This window comes from Gavia stellata, chromosome 24 (assembly GCF_030936135.1).
Source record: "Gavia stellata isolate bGavSte3 chromosome 24, bGavSte3.hap2, whole genome shotgun sequence".
Lineage (NCBI taxonomy): Eukaryota > Metazoa > Chordata > Aves > Gaviiformes > Gaviidae > Gavia > Gavia stellata.
In genome coordinates this window covers 1690244-1715356 of record NC_082617.1, presented here as the reverse complement: position 1 = coordinate 1715356, position 25113 = coordinate 1690244, and the positions used below count along the sequence as shown (strand labels likewise).

The 25113-nt window shown below is 61.3% G+C and overlaps 1 protein-coding gene across 1 annotated transcript; it reads left to right on the top strand.

The window, feature by feature from the left end:
* The first annotated feature begins 18931 nt into the window (after window positions 1-18931).
* On the top strand, window positions 18932-19812 carry RNF208 (ring finger protein 208). The gene has a single exon (XM_059828945.1). The coding sequence runs from the start codon at window positions 19015-19017 to the stop codon at window positions 19810-19812; it is 798 nt and encodes a 265-aa protein (XP_059684928.1). The 5' UTR covers window positions 18932-19014.
* Window positions 19813-25113: the final 5301 nt, after the last annotated feature.

Sequence of the window (25113 nt, the reverse complement as noted above, 5' to 3'; positions counted from 1 at the left end):
CACCCTACCTGGCTGTGCCCCACCTCTCCAGCCCTGACACCCCAATGCCAGGTCTCCGCTGGGGTCCTCATCCCTCCGGCTGATCCCTGGGCTCCCAGGCAGCCTGAGGGGCATGAACCAAGCGTGCTGGACCCAAGTGACCTGGTGTGTGCCTGGGCATCAGGAGGATCTGTGGTGGGATGCTGGCTGTGGTGTGAACTTGTGCCCATCAACAGAGCCTTTTCCAGGATAGCTTTGGGGGGTTACCCTGTGCCTGCCCCCAGGGCATCATTGGAGCGTGAAACGCAGGAGCCTGGATGGAGTGAGGGACATGGCTGGCGCAAGGGCAAGGAAAGGGATGCTGGCACATGTGCCAGTCCCCGGAACCACAAGTGCTGCAAGAGAAAAGATGCACATTTTCAGCACTGTCCACCTGCAACCAGGCAGGAGAGACCCTGCGCAAGCCCCAGCCCTCAGTCCTGCCCTCGTGTGATCCCAACTGAAAAGCCAGCCCAGAGGCCAGGTCCTGCTGCCCTGGGATCCTGACCCTGACACACTCCCACCATCACAAAGCCATTGTCCCTGTCCCCACGTCACCAGCTGCCAGGGCTCCCCCAGCTCCCTGGTGTTGTCTTGTCCCACTCACTGGTACCTGCCGGGCCCGTGGTGGGGCTCTGGGGCTGCGTCAGCCCTTCCAGGACAGCAGGAAGGGCTGCAGGCAGGGCAATGCTGCCCGTAACTCCCCAGGCTCCTGGCTTCCCACTAGCAAGGAAAACACCAACACCAATCAAGCTGGGCCCAGCACCAGCATGAGGACATGGTGTCCCCAACCAAGAGAAGTCAGAGCAACCAAGAGAAGTCAGAGATTTGCCCTGTAAAGAGACTCAGTGACCTCCTTGGAGGTGGACGGAAGGAAAGAGGGAGCACTGGGATTTTTTTTGGAGAAGCTGGAAAGTCGAACGCTCCCCTGACCAGCTCTAGCACCAGGAGAGAGGCCCCGTGAAGCTCTGTGCCTCAGTTTCCCAACTAAGGACTGAGAGTAGAGGTGCAGCAGAGCATGCGCTGTGCATGACCAGCATCACAGCACTCAGCTCTTGGGTTTTGGGAGTTACAAAACACCTTCATGGACACCCCTGGGGCCTCTCTGCTCCCACAGGGTTGCCTGGAGGAGAGTCACTGGCAGCCCCTGTCCCTTCACTGGGCCTCACTCCTGCCACGTTTTCCCATCTTGAGCTGTCTCCCCAGAGAAAAACTCATGTATTTTGCTAAGCAGGCATACAAAGAGAGGCAGCATCCTCCCGGCTGTCCTGCCATAACCCCAGCCCTGCCCGCCCGTGCACGGCGTGTCCCTGCTCACGCGGGGGATGTCGCTGTGGCACTCTCCAGCAGTGAGCTTCTTTTCCTCCCAGCGCCTCAGGACTTGCTCGTTTTGGCTTTTTGCCCCAGATTTCCAGGCGCAGCCCTGTTCATAAGTGGCTCTGCTCGCAGGGAGCTGCAAGGCTGCACGCCAGGCACAGCCGGGGGACCTTGAGACCCTGCAGCTCCAAGGGACCCTGCAACGGCATCCATGTCCCCTTCGTGCCTTCCCTCTCACAAAGGGGCTCCAAAGTGAAGCTTCTCTCGTAGCACCTCTGAGCTTTTTGGGGTAGGGACATCTCGCACGCCGCTGCCCGGGGCTGCGGACCCCGCACAACCTCTCCAAGCAGGGTGATAGCTTTAATCTGAAGTGCCTCCATGCCGGCTGATGTTCCTCCCTGGCATCTCGCTGCGGCAGCTCCCATCTTGTAGGCGCCTTCTGGATAATCTCATTCCTTGCAGGCTCCGGCGCCAGTTCTGCAGCCGCTGGGCTGGTTGCAGTCTCGTCTTGGGAAAGCCCTTCCAGTCTCTGCTGCTGCTCTCCTGGTCTGGATCTGGCTGCCTTCTCCTTTCCAGCCTCAATTTCCTGATGGCAAATTTGTTCTTGGGCCAACAGTGTCTTTAGTAGCTCCTTTCCTCCTGGCCGTGGGTGCAGTGGTGACGTACCTGGAACCAGTCCCGCAGCGAGAGCCGCAGCAGCACACTTACAGCACCGCGGGTGGGGATTGGGCTAACCCAGGTTCTCTGGCAAGGAAAAGGAACAGGAGCAACTACATCCTCTGTGTCCCCTATAAGGTCCCTACCAGGCCAAGGCAGCCATGGAAGTGGTCCATGGAAGAAGTTACAGCTGAGTTTTCTTTCTCCTGGCAGATGCTGAGAACATGGAGGAAGAGGAGGAGGAGGCTCTGGCACATCTGGGGACAACGGGGACACCCCCTCCCAGGTTGCTGGGGACCTCAGGGATGACCCAGAGAGCCCTTGTCCCAAAAGGCCCCTGCAGCAGAGACCCTATAAATGCCCCAAGTGCAGGAAGGGCTTTGCGCAGAGCTCCCACCCGTGAACCCACATGCGACAGTGCCCCTATGAGTGTCCCACCCATGAGGACAGCTTTGGTGACAACTCTGTCCTCATCCAACATCAACGCACTCTCATGAGTGCCTATACCAGTGCTCCCAGTGCTCCGTTCAGCCTCAGCACTGACCTGCTGCAGCGCCAGTGGGCACACGTGGGTGCTGCTGTTGGACAGGGGACGCATCCAGCCCCAATCCCTGCAGTGCGTGGGGCAGCTGGCATCACTGGGGTCCATCCTCCAGAAACAGGGCACCTTGGAAATGTGGTTTTGGCTGAAATGGAAGCTGGGAAAGGGGACACCCATGGGAGAGGGAGGTTGTCATCACACGCGGCCAGTAAATGCGTGCCGGGAGGTTAAGACGCTGGGACCATTTGCCATGGCTGCTCTGCTCTGCTCTGTCCCAGGAGCTGTGCCCATCCCTGTCCCTTGTTGGCTGCAGAGCATCGCAACATCAGGCAGACCTGCATCTGTGCAGCTCTGGGCCCCCGGGCGCTGAGGATTGTCCTGCTGTCCCCCCGGATGGACAGGACAGACAGTCCCAGCGCCAGGCTGCACCCCGTGGGCAGGAGGTGGCTCAGGGCTCGCCTCTCCCTGCTCACAGGGGATGATGGGCACCAGCCCCCCTCCCCGGGAGTCCTGCAGTCCCCGCAGATGAAGGTAAATAAGTCCTTCAAATTCAGCATTGTTCCCCAGGAGGGAGATTCAGGGGGTGAAAGCCTAAATCTGCCCTTTTCAGCATTGAAAAGCATCGATCCCTGCTCCTTGTCTCCCCAACCTGCCAGAGCCACGGACAGAAGTTTGGGCACGGCAGTGTTGTTTGGTGTTTGTCCTTCTGGTGCAGGCGATGGGGCAGATCTGCGGCAGCGCAGCCCCAGCCAAGGAGAGTTGCCACCAATCCAGGAGCAGCAACCCCTAATCTGGAGCCTGAAGTTCAAACATTTAATTTCTTGGCAAGATATGACCCCAAATTGAGCTCCAAGAGCCACATCTGGCAGTCTCACACGGCTCCTTGGAGAGTTTATAGATGATGGAGAATCCTCAGATGGAAAGGCTGCTGCTTCCGAGCCCAAGATGCTGTTTTGGAGTCGCCTGGTGCAGGACGTGCTGAGCTGGGAGCCAGCGGGTGCGTTGGAGCTCTGCACTCCTTGAGTCAATGGACGAGCCGAACTAACGCGTAGCTACTTGTTGCTTAAAACCAGTCTAATTTCCTGCAATTGTTTGCAGGGGGGGGAAAAATAGACAGAAAAATCCAACCGAAAGCTCAGTGCCCACCCAGGCAATGTCCTGTGCTAGGAGAGGTGATGGAGAGGGAGGTCCTCACAAAGTGCCACGGTGTGGCCAGAGAAAGGTGCTGTGGCTCCATGCAGCCCAGGAGACAACCTCTGTGATTTGAGGAGGAGCCTGAGAAAACCAGGAGAACCAGGAGAAAAAGCCAACCTTTGCTTGCCTTTTTATTTTTAACCAACCCATGAGCCCGCTTGCAATCTGTACCGCCTCCCAGAAGCCCAAAAATGAGGGGGCAGACCTGCAGAGGGGGTCGGGACCTGGGTTCCCGGTGTCAGCAGCCGTTGATGGGTCTGGAGCCCAACGGGCACTGCCAGGGTGGGAGCAGCCCCAGCCGTGGGACATGAAGCCAGGAGGAAAGTGCTGTGCTCAGCAATTTTTGCAATATCCATCCAAAAAGGATCTTGGGTCTTCGCAGCAGTACCATGGCAGAGTACCCACAGTGCCCCCATTCTGTGTGACCGAACACGAGCTTTTAGGATTTTTTTGAAGGATACCAGTCACTGCAGTGATCACATGGGATGCCTCAACTCGCTGGAGCTTCACACACAGTGAAAGGGGCATTTATTTTGTGAAAAAAAACCAAACCAGAAAGCCACGGGCACGTCCCACTACTGGGCATTCTTCCCCGGGAGACAGGCACGCATGTGGCATCAGGGTTGGTGGAGCTTCCGCAGCCTCAGCTGCTCCCAGGGGCTTTCCCAGTCACTAGGACACATAAACTCATGGACAGGTCGTGTTTGCTGAATATTTCCCTTCGGTGCCTGGGGAGACGCAGTGCCGTGGCACAGGCACATGAGGGTGATGATGCTCTTTCCAGCCCATCAGTAACAGAGGACGATGCAGAGCGGTGTTTCCTAGAGGGAAAGGTTTTGCAATCAGCTGGGGGAGCAGCTGGATGAAAGCCCCCAACGCAGATGGTGGCTTCTCACCAAACCTTGGTGGGACTGAAGACTTTTTTGAAGCTAAGGATTGCTCATAGGTGGTCGGTGTGTGAAAAAGGCAGGGGGATGATTTGGGCCAGTGCAGTAATGGGAAGCCAAACCCCAAATTCAGGCTGTGCGAAACAAAGTCAGATGGGTGGGATCATTTCTTTTGGGACATCGCAAGGCTCCCTCCGTGGGCCCCTCTGCTGTGCAAGGTCTTCACCAAGGCGTTTGCCGTAATTCTCAACTGCCTCCTCATTAAAAAGCAGAGTGAGGCCAGGCGGTACGGAAGGAAGGACCACGGGGTGGCCCAGGGAGCAGGAGGCATTAGTGGGGTGAGCATTTGGAAGGGGAACCCCATGGGGTCAGTGCCACTGGGCATGGGGGCTCAGCTGGGAGCCCAGCAAGTGGAGAGGAGGCGCTGGGGGCTGCAGGCATGAGGTGTTGTGACAGGGACCAGTGGCACATCTCTGAGGGGTGACCTAGGGAGCACAGACCAGTGCACGGGGACAATGCTGCCAGGGACGGGGTGTTTGGGTGCAGCACAGACCTATTTCCAGCACCCTGGGTGGGAAACCCCGGCACGGTGCAAAATTCAGTTTGTGCCCCAAGGTCAGGCTGGCAGCCCGCGCTCAGCATCCCATCCCGTGGGTCCTGGTGCTGAACCCGCCTTTCGATGCAGCACATGGGCACAGTCCAGTGCGGGCATGTAACCTGGCAGCCCCACAGCTGTGCCCCATTGCACGGGGCCTTGGCACGCACACGTGCCCGGTGTCCATGTGTGGAGTCACAGCCCCGCACTGCTTGTCTCCAGGTTATCTGCCTGTGGCATGCAATGAGTTTTCTCAGTTCTTGGTTCCCTCTTAGGGAAAGCGATGTGTCCCAAAGGATGGTGGCAGCTTTTAAAGCCAAAATGGAGCCTGGAAATGACCTGCAAAAGCTGTTTGATGGAGGGGATTGCCTGCAGTGCCAGGATATGTCCCATCACTTGGGTCAGCACATGGGCTGCACGCACTGGGGGAGCCTTGAGCCATGCACCCGTCCTGCGGCAGGTCCAATCCTGCCCTTGACACCAGCTCCTGGGATTCAGCTCCGTACCAAGGGGCAGTGTAGGCTTCTCTGCAAAACCCCCGAGGCTCTGGTACTCGCCCTGCAGGGAGAGCACATCCCCGGAAAGGGTTGGCAGCTCCCCAGATTCGACAGGATCTGTCGCCAGCTCCATCCTGCGCATGCTGCGCTCTCTCGATGTGACATCTCAGCCACCCCTCAGGCCCACGAGTAGGGGACAGGGATGCCAAGAGCACTGTGGAGACATGCAAAACACAGCGGGGGCACACGTGCATGTGTAGCTCGTGCAGGTGCGGGGCACCCATCCGCCTTCCTGGTTCACCCATGTGCCTGTGGGAGGGATGAGGACACTGCAGAAACACATTTGCAACTCCTGGTGTGTTTGGGCTCCTTCAAGCCTGCGCTGCATGTCATCCACGTACACCGGGGATGCTCAAGCTGCGTCTGCAGAGCCCAAAGCCTTTCTAGTTTAAGCCCCGCTCTGCCCTGGCAGGGGGTTGCTGCATTCCTCAAGGATGATGTGTCAGATAAATAATCCGGTGTCCAGGCTGGCATGGCCGGAACCGGCATCGCACGAGTCAGCTGGCGCCTGGCCTGCTGCCTGCCTCTCCCCGGGCTCACACCGGCCGCAGGAACCGGGAGAGGAGCTGGTTTCCTTATCGCCCTCCCGCACTCACCCTCCGTCCCTCTCCCCTGTGGTTTCCCAGCCCGACCGGCCCCTGGGTCACACCGGGGCTTGGCAGCGGTGTGGGGGAAGCATGCATTGTGGCTGCCCACTGTGGCCCGGCTGGAGGAGAAAGCAAGGATTTCCTGGCCCGGAGCAAGTCCTTCCCGTCTCCTCCCAGCAGCTGAGCACTTCGGGGCTGAGGGTGGGCTGTTCCTGACAGGCTTTGAACCGGGAGCCAGTGGCTGCCCCTGCACGGAGCTGCCAATGAATGTGTAAGCAAGCAGGAGGCAAGCATGGAGCCAGGGCACTTCTGTTCACGCCATCCTCCAGTGCCAAAATGTCCCGCCCCAGCTCTGTCTTACCCATGTGCAGAATCCCCGCTTGGGCAGAGCCTCCGGCCAGCACAGAGGAGATGTCCCCCTCTGCACCCACGGTGCTCGTGCATCCTCACCAGCAATGTGCCACGGGGGTGGGGGCAGTGCCGGGTGGCCTCATGCCATTGCACGGGTTCTTTAGGAAGGGCAATTCGCCCATTGCCAACCTCAGCCCAGCACCCACAGCAGGTCAATGCTGTCGGATTTGTGTCCAATGGGTCATAACCTGCAGCTCACTGCTTGGAGCCAGGCAGCAGCAAACAGCCCAGGATGTCTTCCAAGGCTAAAGACTCGCTCGCACACAGAGACCTGGAAAACGGGCTGTAAGAGCCCCAGCTGGGGACACCTGGTTGGGCAGCCCACATGCAGGGCCACGGTTTTCCCTCCTCAAATGTCACTTCTTCCTGCGAAGGAAGGAGCCAGGCCGAGGCGGGGGCAGCTGCTGGCACCCACCTCTCAGCGGGCTCCCTGCAGGCACCGCTTTTGCTTTCACTGCAAACAGCCGCGTTGGGCGATGCCGCAGCTTCTGCTGTGCTGCAACCACATGGAGATCGTGAGCAGCAGCTACACCTGCCGATGTTTTTTTAGGACAAGGGGATGATTTCCTGCTATTTTTCCGTGATTCAAAGTTTCCAGTCCGAGGGATGGCTGCGGCAGAAGGGCTGTCACCCGTCACCTGGCCTGGAGCATCCCCAGCACTTTGCCATCCTCCCCCTTTGGCCCCTGCCTCAGGGGTGAGTCAGGGATGGCACTACCCTGCCCCTGGTGAAGGCTTTGCTGTGGCAGTCCGGGAATGCTGTCCCCCTCTTGGGATGCAGGAAGACCCTGCGCAGCACCCAGCTCCCAGCTAAGCCCTTGGCTCCGGCTCTCTCCCAGCGGAGGTCTGGTTTCTGTCCTGCTGGCTGCTTGTCCTCCCTCGCTTCAAACAGTCCCCGTTTGTTTGGCTCTTGCTGCCGGCTGGAGCTGGGGCCGCGTGCCTGGGCCGCCTGTGCACAACAGCTCCTTGTTCACCGCCTCCCTCCCTGCTCGCCCCTCGCCTGCTTTAGCAATTATCCCAATTAGCTGTGCCCTCTCCTTGCTCCCCGGCTGCACTGTGGACCCTCGTCCCTCCTGCTCCACGCCGGTGGCGCTGCCCGCAAGGGGCCACCGCCGGGCCAGTGGGACGTGGGCACCTGGGCGATGGCTGCCGGCTTTCTGAGTGGGAAACAGGCAGGTTGTGCCAAATCTGGGTGTTCAGCGCCCGTGCTGGATCCCAGGGCTCTCTTCAAACCTCTTTGGGGCTGGAGGAGTATGAGGAAGCTGTGCCTGGACCTGCAGCTCCTGGGGTGCCAGCCCTGTGCCACTGGCATCTGCCTCTGCTCCTGCAAATCGCCTTGGTGGGTGCTGCGTGTCCTGCCCCAACCACGCAGAGTGCTCCCCCTGCCTCACTCCCTGGGAGCGTGGGTGCAGCCAGACGGCTTCCTGCGAGCCACGACCCACGTGCCACCATGGCGGCACCATCCTCCCACAGCCGCCGGCTCAGCAAGAGCCTGTGGCGGGCGGTTGAAGTTTCCACACGCTGACGCAGGCTGGGGCAGCCACGCGGCCCCGCGGAGGGGGGCTTTCCGCAGCGGTTCCCAGCAGGGCCGTGTTTCAGGGCCACCTTCCCCTCTGCCCTCCTGAGCCCACGGAGAAGCCAGGGCACAGCCCCTGGGGAGGTGCTGGGCACAGGAGCATCCCCCTTGGCAGAGCCCAGCAGGAGGAGTGGGGCCATTTATTCCCGCACCCTGGCAGTGGCTTGTACATCCCCCCAGATCGGAAATCCAGGGCAGGCAAACCCCCGTATCCTTTCCCCCCAGCATGGTCCTGAGCCATGGCCAGCCCCTGCTGTGGTCGCTGCAGCACGGAGGCAGTGTAGACAGCCCCTCAGCAGGCTCCTGCCTGCGCTCTGCCACCAGCACCGCACTGCAGCCATGTGGGGGGACAGCACTTTAGTAGGGGCATCACCAGGCAGGGCAAGCGATGGGGCTGCCACTCCTGGGATGGCTCCGAGCACCCCGCCTCGCGCTGACAGCAGCCCCGGGCTCCCAGGGTTTGATCTTTACCTCTCGAGCCGGCCTGTCTGCTCCCATTTGTGTCTGTGGTGCTGCCGAGGGATGCGAGGGCCAGGCTCACGCAGCCTGGCAGCTCTGCGCTGGCACACGGGCAGCTGCTGGGCAGGCAGCCCCTGCGCTGGTGCAGAGCCTCCTCCGCAGCTCTGCCGGCCCCAAACCCCTGTGTGTAGATCAGGGTCCTGCAGAAAGCTGGGGCCTGGGTGAGCCCTGGCAGGTGGGGGCTCCCCAGACACCCCTTCTGCCTTGTGGGGGACAGCCCTCGTCCTCAAGCCTGCACCCAAAACTGCACCTTCTTCCCCATCCATAGGACCGGGATGGCTCCAGAGCATCCGGGCAGGGCATCGTCTCTGGAGGGAGCAGCAGGGAAAGGCAGACCATGAGGTCCTCCCGTAGCATCCCAGGATGGCTCCTGGCACCAAATATAGTTGCCAGGCCCTTGGAGGACTGAAGAAATCAGGGAGAGGAAAGAAACGATGGAAACCCCAATGCCAGATAATGCTGTCAGCCCCAGGAAACCTCCTCAACAGCCGGTACAGCACACCGTCCCTGCTCCATGGGATGCAGCCCCCTCCCACAGTCCCTCTGCCAAGGGCTCTACATGGCCTCCAGCTTCCACCCAAGGTGATGCTGGGGAGTTCACCAGCTCCAGCGTTTCCTTGTGCCTCCCCCCCCACCTCCCCCCTGCAACCACCCGTCCCCAGGTCTGCAAGTCGATGCTCTTCCCCCAGCTGAAGCTCTCCCCACCTCACACTCAGAGCAAGCGGCGGCTCAGCTCCCCATGCTCAAACCGCAGCGAAGGAGCGCCTGCTCTGGCAGCCCCCACGTGCCCAGCAGCCGCTGTGCCGCAGGAAGCTGCTGATGTGCTGGAGCAGGAGCTGCGCAGGGGGCAGCTCCCAGCCACGCACCCACACAGCTCCCCAGGAGGGTTGCAGGCAGGGAAAACAAAATCCTCGGGTCAACACTCAAATTCACTCAACTGACCTAGAAATGCAACTGTGGTGCTCCATATAACAGCATCAGTTGCCCAAGCCAAGCAGAAGGGATAGCAGGAGACCTGGCAATTGTTGCCAGGTGCTGGGAGCCAGGGATGGTGGAGCACATTGTGCTCCCAGATCCTGCCAGGAACCCTGGGGCAGACACGCTGGGACGGCAGGATCCCACCACCCGCAAGCACGGCCACAGCCTCATGTGTCGGGCTGCATTCAGAGCAAGGGGTGGCAGCGGCCCCGTCCAGGAGTTGGACAGGGCTCGGCAGGTCCCATCCACTGCGTTCAGGGAAGTTTTCCTGAAAAAGCTGAAATTCAGCTGCAAAAACAAATTGCTGCTTCAGTGCTGGGCTGCTCTTTGGAGCCGTGCCCCAGCTGAGGCAGCACCTGGGAGGAACGAGCAGGAGCTTGAGCACCTCTTCACCCATGCCAGGACCACCTTGCCCCACCGTGCTGTTGACGGGCATCTCGAAGGCTCACGCAGCCGCCGCACCGCCTCCTTCTCCCTGACCCAGTTTGTGTTTCGCCGCTGCACCCAGGCGAGCAGCACTGTCAGGTTACAAGCGCAGGCAGCGCCGGGCTCTCCCAGGGAGCCAGCAAAGCAAACGCTAAATGTCACCAGTTACAAGGCATCTGCCTCAGCCCCACATCACCGGCACCAGAGCTGCTCCAGCAGCCCTGCACCTGCCCAACCCAGCAAAGGAAGGCTGGGAAGAGCAGCCGTATCCCCACTCTGGTGCATGCTCTGGTTTCTGCTGAGCCTCAGATCCCTCAGGCTCTGTTAAACCCAGCATCAGCTGGGCTGGATGGGAAGGGCGAAGGTTTCTGCAGAGCTGCCATTTCTATTTCCGGGCCATCCCTGTCCTGTTTTGCCTGGGCACAAGGTATTTTCTAAAGGACGTGGGTCTTCCTTGCACCCTCTTGCCCCTGAAATGCAGCTCTGGGACTTTGTGGTCACCCCCTGCCCAGGCCAGCAGCCCCCAGGGAGCTCCAGATCCCCCCATCAGCCCCTGTCAGCACGGCAGGACCAGGAGGGAGCTTCTGACATGACTGTGCTGCTGCTGGGTTGCCAGCAAGATGTGAAATCCTCCCTGCCTTAGGAGTCCGTGGGACTGTGCACACACCGAGTGGGGCAGATGCAGTCCCCAGGTAAAGAAGGGGGCTCTGGTGGGAGTGGGGGACCCCACTTGCCCCACGGGGACTACGGCTGGTCCAAGTCCCATAGCAGACTGCAACGCCCTGCTCAAAGCATGGCCAGCATGTTGCTCTGGACCTCATGCAGGGCAGCTTTGAACATCTCCAAGGCTGGAGACCCCACGTTCTCTCTGTGCCACGGTCCAATGTTTAACCCTCAAAGAGAAAAAGCTTTTCCCTATGTAACTATAGGGAAATGCAGCTGGAATTTCCCACATCCCAGCTTGTGGCTGTGATCCTCATACTCTCTCCCTCCTCCCATGAGATAGCTGTGAAGATGAATGAATTTTCCATGAGTCTTCTGACAGCTGAACAACCCCAGGTCTGCAGGCAGGGAGCTGGTGGGGAGAGGAACGAAGGTCACCAGGTCCAAGGAGACAGGAGATGGTCCCTCTGGCCCTGCTGCCTTGATCTCCCCCCAGCCCGTGTGCATCCCTCCTTCTCCTCCCTGCCCTCCTGCCGTCGGTGCAGCACCAGCAAGGCGGGTGCCCACTTCACACCAAGGGCTCCCAGAAGTGGCCGTAGTATTAATCACTACAATGAATTAATAATAAAAGTAATGATTATACCCCCTGGGATCTGTTCGGGGCTTTAGGAACATCCATAACCTTCGAGCTGGCCAGACCACCATGCGTGTGGGTCTGTCATGCTGTGGACCTTATAATTCCTGTAATGTCAAGGTTTGTGTGCGGTACCATGTGGAAGAGCCACAGGCTTTAGACCATTTTGCACATCTTCTGAGCACCATTTTTCTCACAGCGGAGGCTCTGTAGAGGGCTGCAAGCCTAGATACAACCACATCCAAACCGCCATCAATGCGTTAGGACTGTACTGCAAGAGCATCAACGGACAGGTCCTGACCACCACCAACCCACACACTTCTGCTGCTTCAAACAGCAACCAGAGCAACCAACTCTGCAGCAGCTGGTTGCATCCTTAAGCAACCAGCTGGCAACAAGCAATTCTGCCGGTTTCTTGGCAGATTTTTAATAGCATCCCTCCTTCAAAATGGTGTTTGCTCTGCCTGGGCAAGCTGCACATCCCAGGAGCTGCAGACAGCTCCTGCGATAGTTTTGGTGGAGCCGCGTGGCGGATGCACAGTGTGAGATCTGCCCTGCTTTCCACTTGTGCCAGTGTCTGCACCCGCCACTGCGGAGCTGATGCCAGGCTCAGCCTGGGAGGGTGGCCATCATGGCACTTGGGGTCCCTTCTCCTGATGCTCTACTCTGAGAAGGAGAGACAACCCCGAGGGGATGGAGCACGGCACGATGGAGCATGGAGGATGAAAAGACGTGAGACAGAGCGTCTCTCCTAGCCCCGCTGGGCTGGGTCATCCCTCCGGCGCCGCAGAGCAGCCGAGCAGGCGCTGGCAAAGGTGCCTGGCCCACTACAGACCTGCCGATAAAGCTGCTCTCTGGAAAGCTGAAGATGAGCTCATTTTCTTGTGGGTGAATTATCTATGTGATGAGTGATTCACCAGCGCAAAACAAGATCATTGCAAGAAACAGGCTGGATTTTGGAAAGAGCTGTTGATGTGTGCAGTACCCGGTCAAACAAACTCTGTAACGAGAGCGGCAAGCAGTAAATAAAAGTGGCGTGAGTCATTGCAAAAGCACCCCAGGTGCTGCCGCCAGAAACATGGACAGCAAAGCGCAATGCCAGGTATGCACACCGTAGATGGGATCCGGGACGCGGGGCAGGGAGGTTTGGCACGCACAGAGCTGCTGGCTCACTCGGGTTGAGTGGAAAGCAAAGACACGGTGCAGGGTCAGCACCAAGCGAGGAAGGAGCTGGTGCTTCTCCACAGGCATTATAAATCCAGAAGGGCAGTAAAATCCTGAGGGCGCAGCTGGATGACCAAGCTGATGATGGCTGATGCAGATGATGAAGAAGAAATTTAGGGTCAAATTATCTTCTGGCATCACCTTTCATCTCAGCAGAGCTGCAGCAGAGACTGGCCAGCAGTGTTACGTCTCTCACTGCATCTGTAAACCAAAAGTTTAGAAATGATCCATTTGTGGCACTGGAAGGTAATGAGTTTTGAAGAAAGAAGCTGTGCTTGCACGCAGGGTACCAGGGAAGAACCATCACTAGATTATAGAAGCAAACCTTCATTTCTCTGGATGGCATGAAGCGAACCCACTGGCAAAGCTGCTCCTGGGTGTCTGTCCGAGTAGAGCTCAATGCAGGACATGGGGAACAGTGGGTACACTTGAGCTTAGGAGCTCCCTCCGAACCCAAGGGCATGCTTGTCCTGCTGGAAAGGTCTCAGAAAATGGTAAAATAAATCAGTGCTGTTTGTAAAACCCAGAAAAGCATGCCATATCACATCAGCACAGCTGAGAAGACACGCTGAGAATATCCACATGCCGCATAACGACGTACATTTATGATAACACACAATACAATAGATTTTTTATGAAAGATAATGCAGCATATATGTATATATGACAAAGTTAGGTGTTAAACCCAGGAATAAGAGTATGGCCAGACCCAAAGGCAAAGGTTAGAGTTGGGCACAGGGCCTGGGATTTGGTAGCAACATCACTCGAGAATGCAGCCGCCCGGGCCCGGCCAAAGATGAAGGGTCTGGGCTTTGAAGGATGAGATTATTTTCATTTTGGGTTGGAGAGCAGAGATCTCGGTGGTCCAACTCAGCAGAGAAAAGGGAAAACTCAGCACCTCGAAAAGCAAGCCTGGGAGAGCTCTGCAAGTCTCATTGAGCACTCACATGTTAGGATGAAAACTCGGGGCGAAAGCCTCCCTTGCGCAAGACTGAACCAGTGGCACTTGCTCCCAAGGACCCCAACAATCCTAACGCAAGCTCTAGGAGAAAAAGAAGTGCCACGCTTTGGCTCGGACTGCAGACTGCTTCATGAGTACCTGAATAGGTGGAGGAAAGGCCAAGAAGTGCTGCTGTGCCGGGATGGGGAGGATCCAGTGCCACGTCCTCTGAGCGCACGAAGCAGAGACTAGCAGAGCTACTGGGGCAACACGAGGTTCCCCAGCATCTTGGCACAAACACACTCTTATTCAGCAGAAAAGATGCCTGATATAATTTATGATTATTTTTAAATAGAGCTGTTGCTTAAGTCATGGAATAGCAACGTAATAACACCATGTAGCTGGGTCAGCATGGGGATGCCATATGAATTAATAACAGAAAATGGCTCGTGCTCACTCACTTCCTGCAATTTCCTTTGCTCTGTGAGTTCAAGCATAATATATCGGTTCTTGCTATCTGCATCCAGAAGCGTTAGCAGGAAAGTAAGCAAAAACTGACACAGAAAGGATGGGGAAGATTAAGGGAATCCTGTTTAGGGTGCCAGACAGCAGCAGCCTCACACTGATTTCGGCAGGTGAGCTGATCAAAGAATTACACTTAGAGGGACTAGAGGCAAAGTCGTTACAAAATCCCTTATCCAACGAGAAACTAGAAGATTAAAAATACAATTACTAACGTTGTCAATAGGGGAGCATGGACTTCCAGGCGGAGGCAGCTGGGGGGTGAAGTTGCATGGTGCCCAGGGGGAAGCCACGGTCCAGGGTCCGTCCAGCCCACGGATAGAGTGTGGCTGAGCCCTTGGGGTACCAGGGCATCTCTCTGGCCCGGGTGGCTTTGGTCATCTCCTCCAGGCCAGGCATCTGGGAGAGATTTTTAGCATCGTTGCCTGGAACATGGATGGTCGGGTCGTCTAAGGGATGAGTAAGGCCTGATGGAGCTGAGCTTTCCTCTGAGCTGATAGTGGGAATGCAGAGCTGTTCAGTGAAACACGTGAGCTCCAGCTTCTGTGTCCGTCCCACTGACGAAGGGACCAGGGGATAGCGATGGCGTGAGCATGATGTGGCTGTGTAGTCACAGCATGGCTCCAGGGCCCCGCAGACCCCTTGTTAAAAGGGCGAGTGGCGGCCGGGTCTTTGCTGCAGCAAGGCTGGAGGGCCAGCCAGGGAGTCCGGGCAGGGTAACCTTCAGGGGGAGGGCACCAAAATCCAGGCAAAATCCTGCGGCCAACTGAGGAGTGTAAACAGCTCGAAGGTGACAGCAGGTGACATGAGCAGGGAAAACCCAGCAGCACCCAAAGGAGCCCAGCGGGACCCCACTGGCACCCTGCCCCAGACAGGGTGGGATGGAGGGACAGAGTGGTTTTGGGTTTGGCTGTGCCTGTGCCTGGGTCATTGTTGCCGGGGGAGGATGGCTGTGAGCTCTAGGTTCGAGCGTGGCTGGGGAGTTGGGGGGCTCCACGTGGGGCTGGCTGCCGGCCTGCAGACTCCCCGCACTGGAGGCACCCGTGGCAGGGGGAGAGGGCAGCCCAGCCTCTAGCATCTCCTAGGGCATGGCAGGAGCCAGCAAGTACAGACCAGGAGTCGTCCTCCTGGGGCACAATGTGGGGTCTCCCCCGTCCGGGGGCTCGTGTCTGCCTGGGCCAGTGAAGCGGGTCAAAACAGCGGGACCACAGCAATGCGTGAAGCTCCCCAGTGCTCCCCAGGGACCCAACAGCGTTGCTGGTACCCAGTGGCAGTGTGACCCCCTGCACACTGTGTGAGCCCACCACAACCCCCAGGGACCGGCGAGACCCTGCGCCCTGCTCCCCCCTCCCTAGAGCTCAGCAGGGATTGGGGTGCTCGGCCGGGTTTGGACCTCAGTGTGGGGGGGAGCCCCTCTGCATCCCTGCTACGGGGGTGCCTGTGGGTCAGGGTCAGGCCTGGCAGTGGGGCAGGGGTCCCTCGGGGCACGGTGGGGTGCATGGCTCTGATTCGGCAGTGGGAAAAAGCGGGGGGGGGGTGGTGCATTACTGGTGTCACGGCCTCTCCCCAGCCCTGACAGCTGCGGGGGCTGTGGCCCCTCTCCCCGCTGCCACCCGCCCGCTGACGCTGGCCCCAAAAGCGCTGCCCCCGGAGCAGCATCGCCCGCTCCCAGCCCGCGCCGCGGAGCCATTTCCCGCGGCAGATGCTGAGTCACTGCAGGCCCCTCCGGAACACCTCGCGGGGACCCGGCCGGGGGTAGGGGCGTGGAGCCGGAGCGGGGCCGCGGCGGGCCGGGGCGGGCCGGGAGCGGAGCCGCAGCGGGGCGGCGGCGGCGGGGCGGGGGGCGTGCGGGGCGGGGGGGGGGGGGGGGTGTGCGTGTGCGTGTGTGCGTGTGTGTGTGTGTGTGTGTGCGGGGCGGCGGGCGCTGCGGCCGGCGGGCCCCGGCGCTGCTGAGCGAGAGAAATGTGAGCCGGCTGCACCACTGCGGCGGCACTGCGGGCGCCGGGCGGCAGCGGAGCGGGAGCGCGCAGGCAGCGCCCGCGCCCGCCGAGCCCCCGCGGGACAGCGCGGAGGGAGCCTGCCTGCCCGCCTGCACCTGCCGGCGGGGGAAAGGGGGGGGGGCCCGAGCTGCAGCCCCCCCGGGCAGCCAGCCTGCGCTGGCGGCCGGGGAGTGTTGCATCAGCCCCGCGCGGAGCGGGGGCTCCGCGGCCGGAGGAGGCGGCGGGGGCGCCGGGGGAGGCAGAGCGGAGCCGCGGGGCGGGCGGAAGGTGCCTCCCCGGCGGCGGCAGCGCCGCTACCTGCCGCCTCCCCCCGGCAGCGGGTCCCCGCGGAGCATCCGCAGGCAGAGGAGCCGGCGGGAGCCCGGCGCCGCCAGCACTGCCTTTGTGCCCGCCACCCTCCCCGCGCCGCCGGGGAGGCTGCTGGAGGAGGCGGCGGGGCCGGCAGCCACGGCCCGGGCGGGAGCGGCGGCGGAGACCCGCCGGCATCCTCGGGGAGCCGGCGCTTGGCACGGGCAGCGCCCGCATCCCTCTGCCTTTCAGATAACCTCTAGCCGCTTGGGCCTCCAGACCGTTACCGGCGACGGAGCGGGGGTCTGGGGGCTAAACCGGGGGCACGGCCGCAGCGGGACCCCCCGTCCGAGGCACGGCGGGTCAATGCAGGTAACGACCGGCAGCGACCGTCCTTTCGGCCGGGCTGCCCGGGGGGCATCACCCCGCGGGCGCGCAGGCGCGGGCGTGAGGACGCGCCTGGATGTGTGTGCGGGTGTGTGTGCGGGTGCGCACATGTGTGTGCGCGGTTGGGCTGCGGGCGGGCGGCAGCCGCGCGTGGGGCCGGGGGTTGCGGTGGGAGGTCAGCGGGGGGCGGCTGCTGCGTGTCTTGGGGGGGGGGGGGGGGCTGTGGCCCCAGGGGTGAGGGGGATGCGGGGTACGGCGGGATGCTGCGCCAGGGCTGTGGATGGAGGGGTGTGACGGCAGGAGCGTGGAAACGCGGTGGCTGCGCGTGGCGGCTGCCTGGCCGCACGGGTCTCACCGTGCCCGTCCGTGCGCTGCGGGTGAGTGTCTGCGCGAGACCTGCGGGCAGAGACCCCCCGGGGGCTGCTGCTGTAGGCGGAGGGGGTTATACGCTGCTTGTGGGGTGCGGAGCGCAGGATGTGGGGTGCAGGATGTGGGTCCGTGATGGAGGATGCAGGACGGGAGACCTCCCTCCCCAGGGCAGGCTTCACAGGATGCTTGCAGGACCCCAATGCCACCAGGGCATGGCCCCCAGGGACACCCCCACTGGGGTCGGGCAGGGATCCGGCCCCCCACGGCTCTTGGGCATCCAAGGCTGAACCCCACATGGCCTTTCGCCATCCCCAAGGGGTGCTGCTGCAACCAGATGGCCCTCTCGGGCCCCCTCCGGCAGGCCTGGCAGGGCTCGGCGGGAGCAGGCATCCCTCTAACAGGATTTGCAGCGTGATGGAGGAGAGCGCCTTCGCCCTTCTCGGAGGAGAGACAGGCTGTCGCCGGGGCTGCTGAGGGAGAAAATGGCCACGGGATGGCTGCCTGCCCCCCATCTCCTGCCCCCAAACATGGCCTGTCCTCTCCAGCAGCCCCGGGACAAGGGCAGGGAGCTGGGAAGGGGGAGAGGAAGCTGGAGGGAGGGATAATAGCAGGGACAGATCAGGAGCAAGCGATGGAGGTAAAAATAGATCCACCAAGCAGAGGAGGGGCTAAACGTGAGAGAAAACCCTGAGCAGAGGCAGGTCGCTGTGGGAGCCCCCCCCGGGAGGGGCCCTGCATCCCAGCGGGGTGCAGGGGGACCTGCCCTCCCGGCCCCCAGGGCAGAGGGGGGCCCAGGACCCCACGCTGGGGGCCACTGAGGAGATGCCTGGGGGGAAATACCTGCCTGCTCCCACTTCCGCTGGCCCAAACACATGGGCGGATGGACAGGACCTGCAGGGCTCAGTTGCCAAATTGCCGGGATGCAGGCAGGCACGCATCCCGAGAGAGCGCTGGCAGCTGGTAGATCCCTGAAGAGCCTTGGATCCAACCCCCTCTCACTTTTCATTTCCAGCGAGCACGAAGCTGAGCTGGGGACAGAGGTACCAGGGACGGAGGGGACAAGGCGTGTGGCAGCCCCGGCACCAGCCAAGGTGAGCTGCCTTCCGTTGCGGGATGTTCCCTGAGCCCCTGCCCTGCGGGAGCTGCCGGTGACGGCAAGTGGGAGAGCCGGGAAGTCAGAGCAAAGGAATTTGCAAACACATTCTTCAGCGCCACGAGGATCCCACGTCGTGTAAACAGGAATAAAGGCCGGGCGGAGGCGGGGGCCAGGGTGAGGCAGGGGCTGCCCCCGGTTCCTGCGAGAACCCCCTCCGGACTCACCTGCCCCAGGCAGCGCCTGGCACCACAGTCTTCAATTTACTGTACCCAACTGCAGCTGATCTGGCACGGGAAGTGCCAGCGAAGCCGAAGGTGGGGGCTGCTGAGTGACGGCCAATGCCACGTTAACGTCCCAGCAAGGCGCTGTGGGGAGCCGACGCTTTGATTGCCACCCAAGAGCATCCTCCAAGGCAGGCAGGATGCTGCTGTGAGCCCTGCCTTCCTCTGCCTGCCCCGGCCTCGCGCCCAGCACCCTCGGCGCTGGCCGGAGAAGAGGGGTGCGGGGCCCGCTGGTGCTGCCCCGTCTCCCCAGGATGCTCTCCTATGCCAGCAGCTGCTCCCCATGCTCCTGCTCTGCAGCCAGGCCAAGATTGAAAGCTCAGCACACTGTCGGCATGTTTTAGCCTCATGCAGGCGTCCCTCAGAGACCCCAGAGCAGTGGACAGTAATGTGAAAACGATACTCATGTCGTGTCTGAAAGGGCAACAGGTCATCATTAAAATGGAGGCGATGAAAATCATCCACCCGGAGAAGTTTTCGGAGCTGCAGGCCTCGCAGCCGCGCTACGCGCCGGCCCCACGCCGTGAGCCGCCCCTCGTGGCCAAGCGTGCATGGCCCTCCGAGTCCGAGATCATCGTCAACCAGGCGTGTGGGGACATCCCTGCCTTGGATGCCACCCCCGGCCCCCTGCCGCTGCCCCGGACTCCCCCCCTGCCGCGGCGAGAGCGCGGGTACCAGAGCCAGCGGAAGGGCAGCTCAGAGGTCTGCTACCACCGGCAGCCACCGTCGGATGAGGTGATCGTCAACCAGTACGTGCTGCACCCCTCGACGCCCTGCGAGCCCCTGGAGTGCCCCACCTGCGGCCACATGTACAACTTCACCAACAAGCGGCCCCGCATCCTCTCCTGCCTGCACTCGGTGTGTGAGGAATGCCTGCAGATCCTCTACGAGTCCTGCCCCAAGTACAAGTTCATCTCCTGCCCCACCTGCAAGCGGGAGACCGTCCTCTTCACCGACTACGGGCTGGCGGCGCTAGCCGTCAACACCAGTATCCTCAACAGACTGCCGGCCGAGGCCCTGGCCACCAACCCCGTCCAGTGGAGCAGCGACACCGACCGCAGCTGCTACCAGACCTTTCGCCAGTACTGCGGGGCTGCCTGCACCTGCCACATCCGAAACCCGCTGTCTTCCTGCACCATCATGTGAGCCCCGCGCCCCTGCCCGCACCTCCCGGCAGCAGGGTGGCCGGCGGGTGGGAGAGGACGGCGCTGCGCCGCGGCCGGTCCCCAGTCCCTTCTTTGCCCATGACACAGCCTGGGAATGCTCTGATCCTTGCCGCAGCCAAGGACATGGGACCGGCGTCGTCGCTGGCACTGGTGGGTGGCAATGGGGATGCTGGGACTTGGTGGCAGCCCCCTACACCCCGGTGGTGGCTGGGGAAAGGGACACTGGGATGGGGAGCACATCTACCAGCACATCCAGGGGCTCCGGTTCCCCCCGGTCCTGCGGCAGGTGCCCCTGCTGTGCATCGAGCATCTCATCCCGCTCCTTCCCCGGGTGCCTTCTCCCTCCTCTCTCCCCACGGCTCCCGAGAGTGGACGCTGGGTCCCAGCCAGAGCGACACCCTCTCCATCACCCCACGGCCACCGGCGGCAGCACGAGGAGCCCTGGACGTGCCCGGTGCCGCACTAGGTCACCGGCCTGGCACGGGAGGCGAGGACAGGTCCCCGGCTGCCCCCCCCCCCTCCTTCTCTGTAAGTTATTTGCCAAAGCTTTCATCTCAGTGGCCAAGCCGCCATGCACCCGAGTCATTGTAGCCACGCCAAGCCGCCGCACCGGCCCCTCGGTTGCGAGCAGACACGCGGCCCGTTTCCTCCGCAGGCCCTTGAGGAAAGCTCCACTTTATCCTCATTTTGGAGGATTCTTGTTTTTTCCCCATCTGTCCCCAGCCACACCGTCCCAGGCCGCTATGTGTTCACAAAGGCATTGAGCTGTGCCCGTTCTCTGCTGCTTCGCCCAGGGCTCTGCACCAGTGCCCCGTGGGATGGCTCGAGGCGGTGGCGCGGGGTCCAGTACCCCAAATTGCTGGCTCCAGTGAGGGGATTGGGCTGGGGAGGGGGGCACAAGTCTGGCTCCTGGCCACAGTCCCTTCCCTGGAGCAGCACCTCTGCTCTGACCCCTGTGCAGAGGGGCTGGCAGGGCAGCAGCCCCCTGTGCACAGTCTTGCTTTCTCCAGGGCACCTGGAGGGGTAAGTTTGCTGCCAAAAAAAGCAAAAAAATAAACATAAAAAAATAAAGAAAAAGCCATAATTTGCGGGTGCTCCCACGGGGCTGAGCATCACAACTCGGCATAGCCGCGGCACCAGGGGCACACGCTGCCCAGTCCCAGGGCACTGGGGCTGAGGGGCCCCACAGAGCCCCGCAGCCTGGAGGAAAGAGCAGCCCCCGGCACTGGGCGAAGCCCAGCATCCATCCAGGGAGAGGGGCCGAGCCGTCCCCCCCTGCCCGCCTCGAGGGAGCAGGTGATGCTGCCGGCACAGCCCTGGGTACCACCCCGCTGCCGGCGGAGAACAGGGGCCAATACTGTTTCTGTGTTGCTCTGCCAATGCCTCCCGCTGCTGGTTGTGACGATGATCATGTTTTATACCCAGCCTTGTTCTAACCCCCATCAGTCTCCCCAATAAAGATTATATTGGAACGAGCGGTGAGCTGGTGTCTCGGGGTGCGTCGCTGCGGGCAGGAATGGGGCTGCAGACCAGCCGGGATGCTGTGCCCTGGCCCCACTCAGTCCGTGGGGTAAGCTGGCAGGGAGATACCCACAGGAAGGCTTTCCCCTGGACTGACACCTCCTCCGACCTGGCTGTTGGCTCTGATGCAGTTGTCCCCCTCCCTGCCCAGTCCCTGGTCCCACCACATGTGCCTGGGCACCGTGGGGTACCCTGCCCACCTTGGCAAGCGATCTCCAGCCACATCAAGGGCTCTTAAATGCCCGTTGGATGTCCTGTTCCTCCCTGAGTGACGTGGTATACTGGAGGGAGGATTTGCCAGCCTGGCCCAGGTGGCACCCACTGGCGAAGGGAGCCGGGCAGGGACATGGGCACCGCTGGGTTCCCCTGCCCTGCTCCAGTGAGGGGGATGCACCCACGGGTCCTGCCATGCTCACGGCCTCTCTGCACCATCCCCAGCTGCATGCAGGGACTGCCCCGGGGCCCAACGTGCACCCAGCAGCACCGGCAAATGGCATTGGTGGAGATCACCCACTGCCTGCACCAAATGGACCCTGGGGTCACCATCATGGCAACTCTCCAGTTGCGAGAGGCAGAAATTTGCAGCAGAAGCAGCTGGGAGGATGCTCCCGGGGCAGCGCGGTTCCTAGGGATGTGAGCTGTGCACGCAGGCTGGCGGGTGCACGTGCGTGTGCACAGTGGAGGGTGCGTGTGTGTGCACACACTGAGTTTTCTGCGCACGCACAGCCCCACTGGCCCAGTGCTGGCCCCCGAATTTCCTTTCTCGGAGCAGCGGCTGTCTCTACCCTCTGCTATGGGTCACTGTGGAGCAGCTGCTTCCAAAGCACTGCCACGTCCCCAGCTCAGGGCAGAGTCCCGGGGGGAGCCCTCACCCCCGGGGGGTGCAGGGTGGCTGCAGACCCCTTGTCCTTGGCTTCCAGTCTCCCCCCCGGGGGAGTTCTATCCCCAGAAAACGAAACCACCTCCCAGTCCATGGGTACTGAATTACAGCATCAATAATGCAGCCGGTGCCATTCCCAGCCCTGAGCGCGCCGTGGCCACGACCTCGCTCCCTGGCCCTGCACCTGCATCTCCGCCATCCTCGGTTTTGAGGGGCACACGCAGCCCTGACAGCAGTGCCGGGGGCTTCTGGCTGTCACAGCATCTCCCTGGTGAGCCCGATGATGTGGCTGCTCAGGGAAGCTGGGAGAGCCCCAAATCCAGGATGTGCATCTCCATCGCCCCAAAGGCTCATCCCAAATCTAGGATGAGCATCTCCATCTGCGGGGCCCCAAAGACACCGAAGCAATGGGCCAGCTAGGGCAGAGGTGGCAGCGTTTTTGCCCTCAAAGCAAGAATTTGCCCTTTTTATTACGTAAGGATGAAGGGTACAGCGTGTCCTCCCCACCACCACAGTACCTCTTGGGCACAGAGTAAATTTAAAACCGCTAATTTGATTTTGAGTTGCAATTAAGAAAGAAATGGGGCCTTTCAGGAGTAAGTGCTGGGCGACAGCCCATTTCTCCAGCCCTATTAACCTCGAACAAGCGCTCACTGGAAGAGGGGCCGGGATGTGCTGCGCGGGGGGACGGCGACGGCGGGGCAGTGCTAGCCCTCGTGTCACGGTTGCAGGTGAATTAAAAGTCTTTCAAAGTCACCCTGGCATCCCAAGCCCTGAAACACTCCCATGGCTGCCGTGGCCACACCGAGCTTTGTGGCTCCAAGCTGGGTTTTCAAAGTGCTCCAAGTCCCACCGGCTGCTTAAACGTGGCCAGGACGTTGTTGTGGGAGCCAGTTTTGCCACATGTGAGCAAAGATGCTCACAGAAGTTCCCAGGTGAGCTGGTTTTAAAATCTCCTGGTTGATGTAATGTCCGTCCCGGGCTGGAATAAAGTTCTGGGCTCTCCCGGTGTCCAGGCTGGCCTATGGTGGGAGAGGGGACTTGGGGGGTTAAATGGCTCTTGGGGATGACCCTTGCTCAAACACCCTCGTTTTAGATGTGGGAAGGGCCAGGAACAGGCAGCTGTCCGTTGGTTTGGGGCCAGCCTTTGGCACATGTTCAGGAGATGATGTTTCCCAGCTGTTCTTCCCAAAACTGTCTCCCGCAGCCCGGCTGGTTGGTGCCGGGGTCGCGCCGGGCTGGGACCAGCTCTGAGCTCCTGCTGGTGATGGGTGGGCAGCCCCGGGCAGCGCGGAGGCCGGTCCCCATGCGTGTGGTCCCCATCCTGCCGGGAGATTGCACAACAGAACCAGTTCCCCGTTGGTGCAGAGTGGGGGAGGATCTGGCCCCAGCACAGCTGAGGGGGCAAAGGCTGCACTGGGCTACATGGCAGCGCAGTGCCAGGCTGGGAAGGAGGTGACAGAACCTCAGGGCTGTGCGCTCCTTGGGGACACGCAGCCTCGAAACCTCAAACCGGGGCGGTCACGCACCCAAAACGGCCGTTTCAGTGGAGAGGAAGCTGCTCGCAACGGCCTCTGCCAGCGCCTGGCTTTCACAACGAGGTGCAACCCCACGATGAGAAGATAACTGGTTGTGGCATGGAGCCCGCGAGGCTGTGACAGGTCCCCAGGGCAGCGCTGGCCCACAGGCAGGGAGGGACTGCTGCGCTTGGGAGCTTTCTCGGGGTTAAATCCAGATGAGCGCTGCCCGCAGGCATGGGCACCACTCCTGCTCACTCCTTGGCTCCACCTTTAAGGCCGGATTCTGGCGTGGGACTTGCTCCCAGTGCTTCACCGCTTTCCTACTGGCCTCCTGGCCGCTGTCCCTCCAGCCTTGCTCTCACCAGTGCAGGATGGGGACAGTGCTGGCATGTCCCCGGCGTGGGGGCTGAGCAGGGAAGGGGAGATGCTGCTGCTGGTTGTGGTGCGCAAGGGGTGGGGATGGCTCTGACCAGAGCTGGATGGGGTCCCTGACACCCCAACCCCCTGACCCCCGATCCCCAGCCCTTGCCTGCCTGGGCAGGTGAGACCGGGCACACTCGGTGCATGCCTGAGGCTGGCTGTGCTGCCAATGTCCTCACTGCCACCCAGGCATGGCTGGGGACCCAGGTGGGGACACATGCCAGGCTTCAGCAGGAGAAACCAGGAGAGAGATAAAGGCCCCGCAGAGCCCCGAGTGGGCAGGTCCTTGCGGGGATGGGGACAGCCATGTCACCGGTCTAGGGACACCATGTCACCCTCCTGGGGTGAGCAGCTGGGAGATACAGTGAAGCATTTGGGGTGCAATGGGGTGGCAGGGGCTTGTGGGAGGGGACAGGGAGGGCTGCGAGGAGGGTAGGGGGAGATGAGGTGGGTTTGGGGGGGCTGTGCTGGAGTGCTTGGGGGGGAGAGGGGTTGAGGGGCTGCAATGGGGCAATGGGGGGCAGCAAAGGGGAGCCGGGAGGCTGGTGAGAAGGTGGATGAGGGCTGCATGGGGGTGTACATGGTGAGACTGGGGTGCATGGAGGGGCTGCGGGGGCTGTAGGAGGGTGCTGGGTGCTGCAGAGGGGTGTACATGGGGAGACTGGGGGGATGTGGCTGCTGGGGGGGGGGATGTGGTGCTTAGTGGGGGTGCAAGGGGACTGCAAGGGATCAGAGGCTGCATGTGTGGGGCTGTGTGGGGGGCTTGGGGGGGGGGCTGTGCCGGGGGATGGTGCCCCGCAGCCGGAGCCCTGCCGCAGTGTCCCATGGCCCTCGGCATGCCGCCCCCGGGCCCAGCTCGCTGTGCTGCAGCGCACCCGCGGTGCCACTTGCTGCTATCTTGGCACGCTAAATATAACCCAGTCCTTGCGAGCGGACGTTG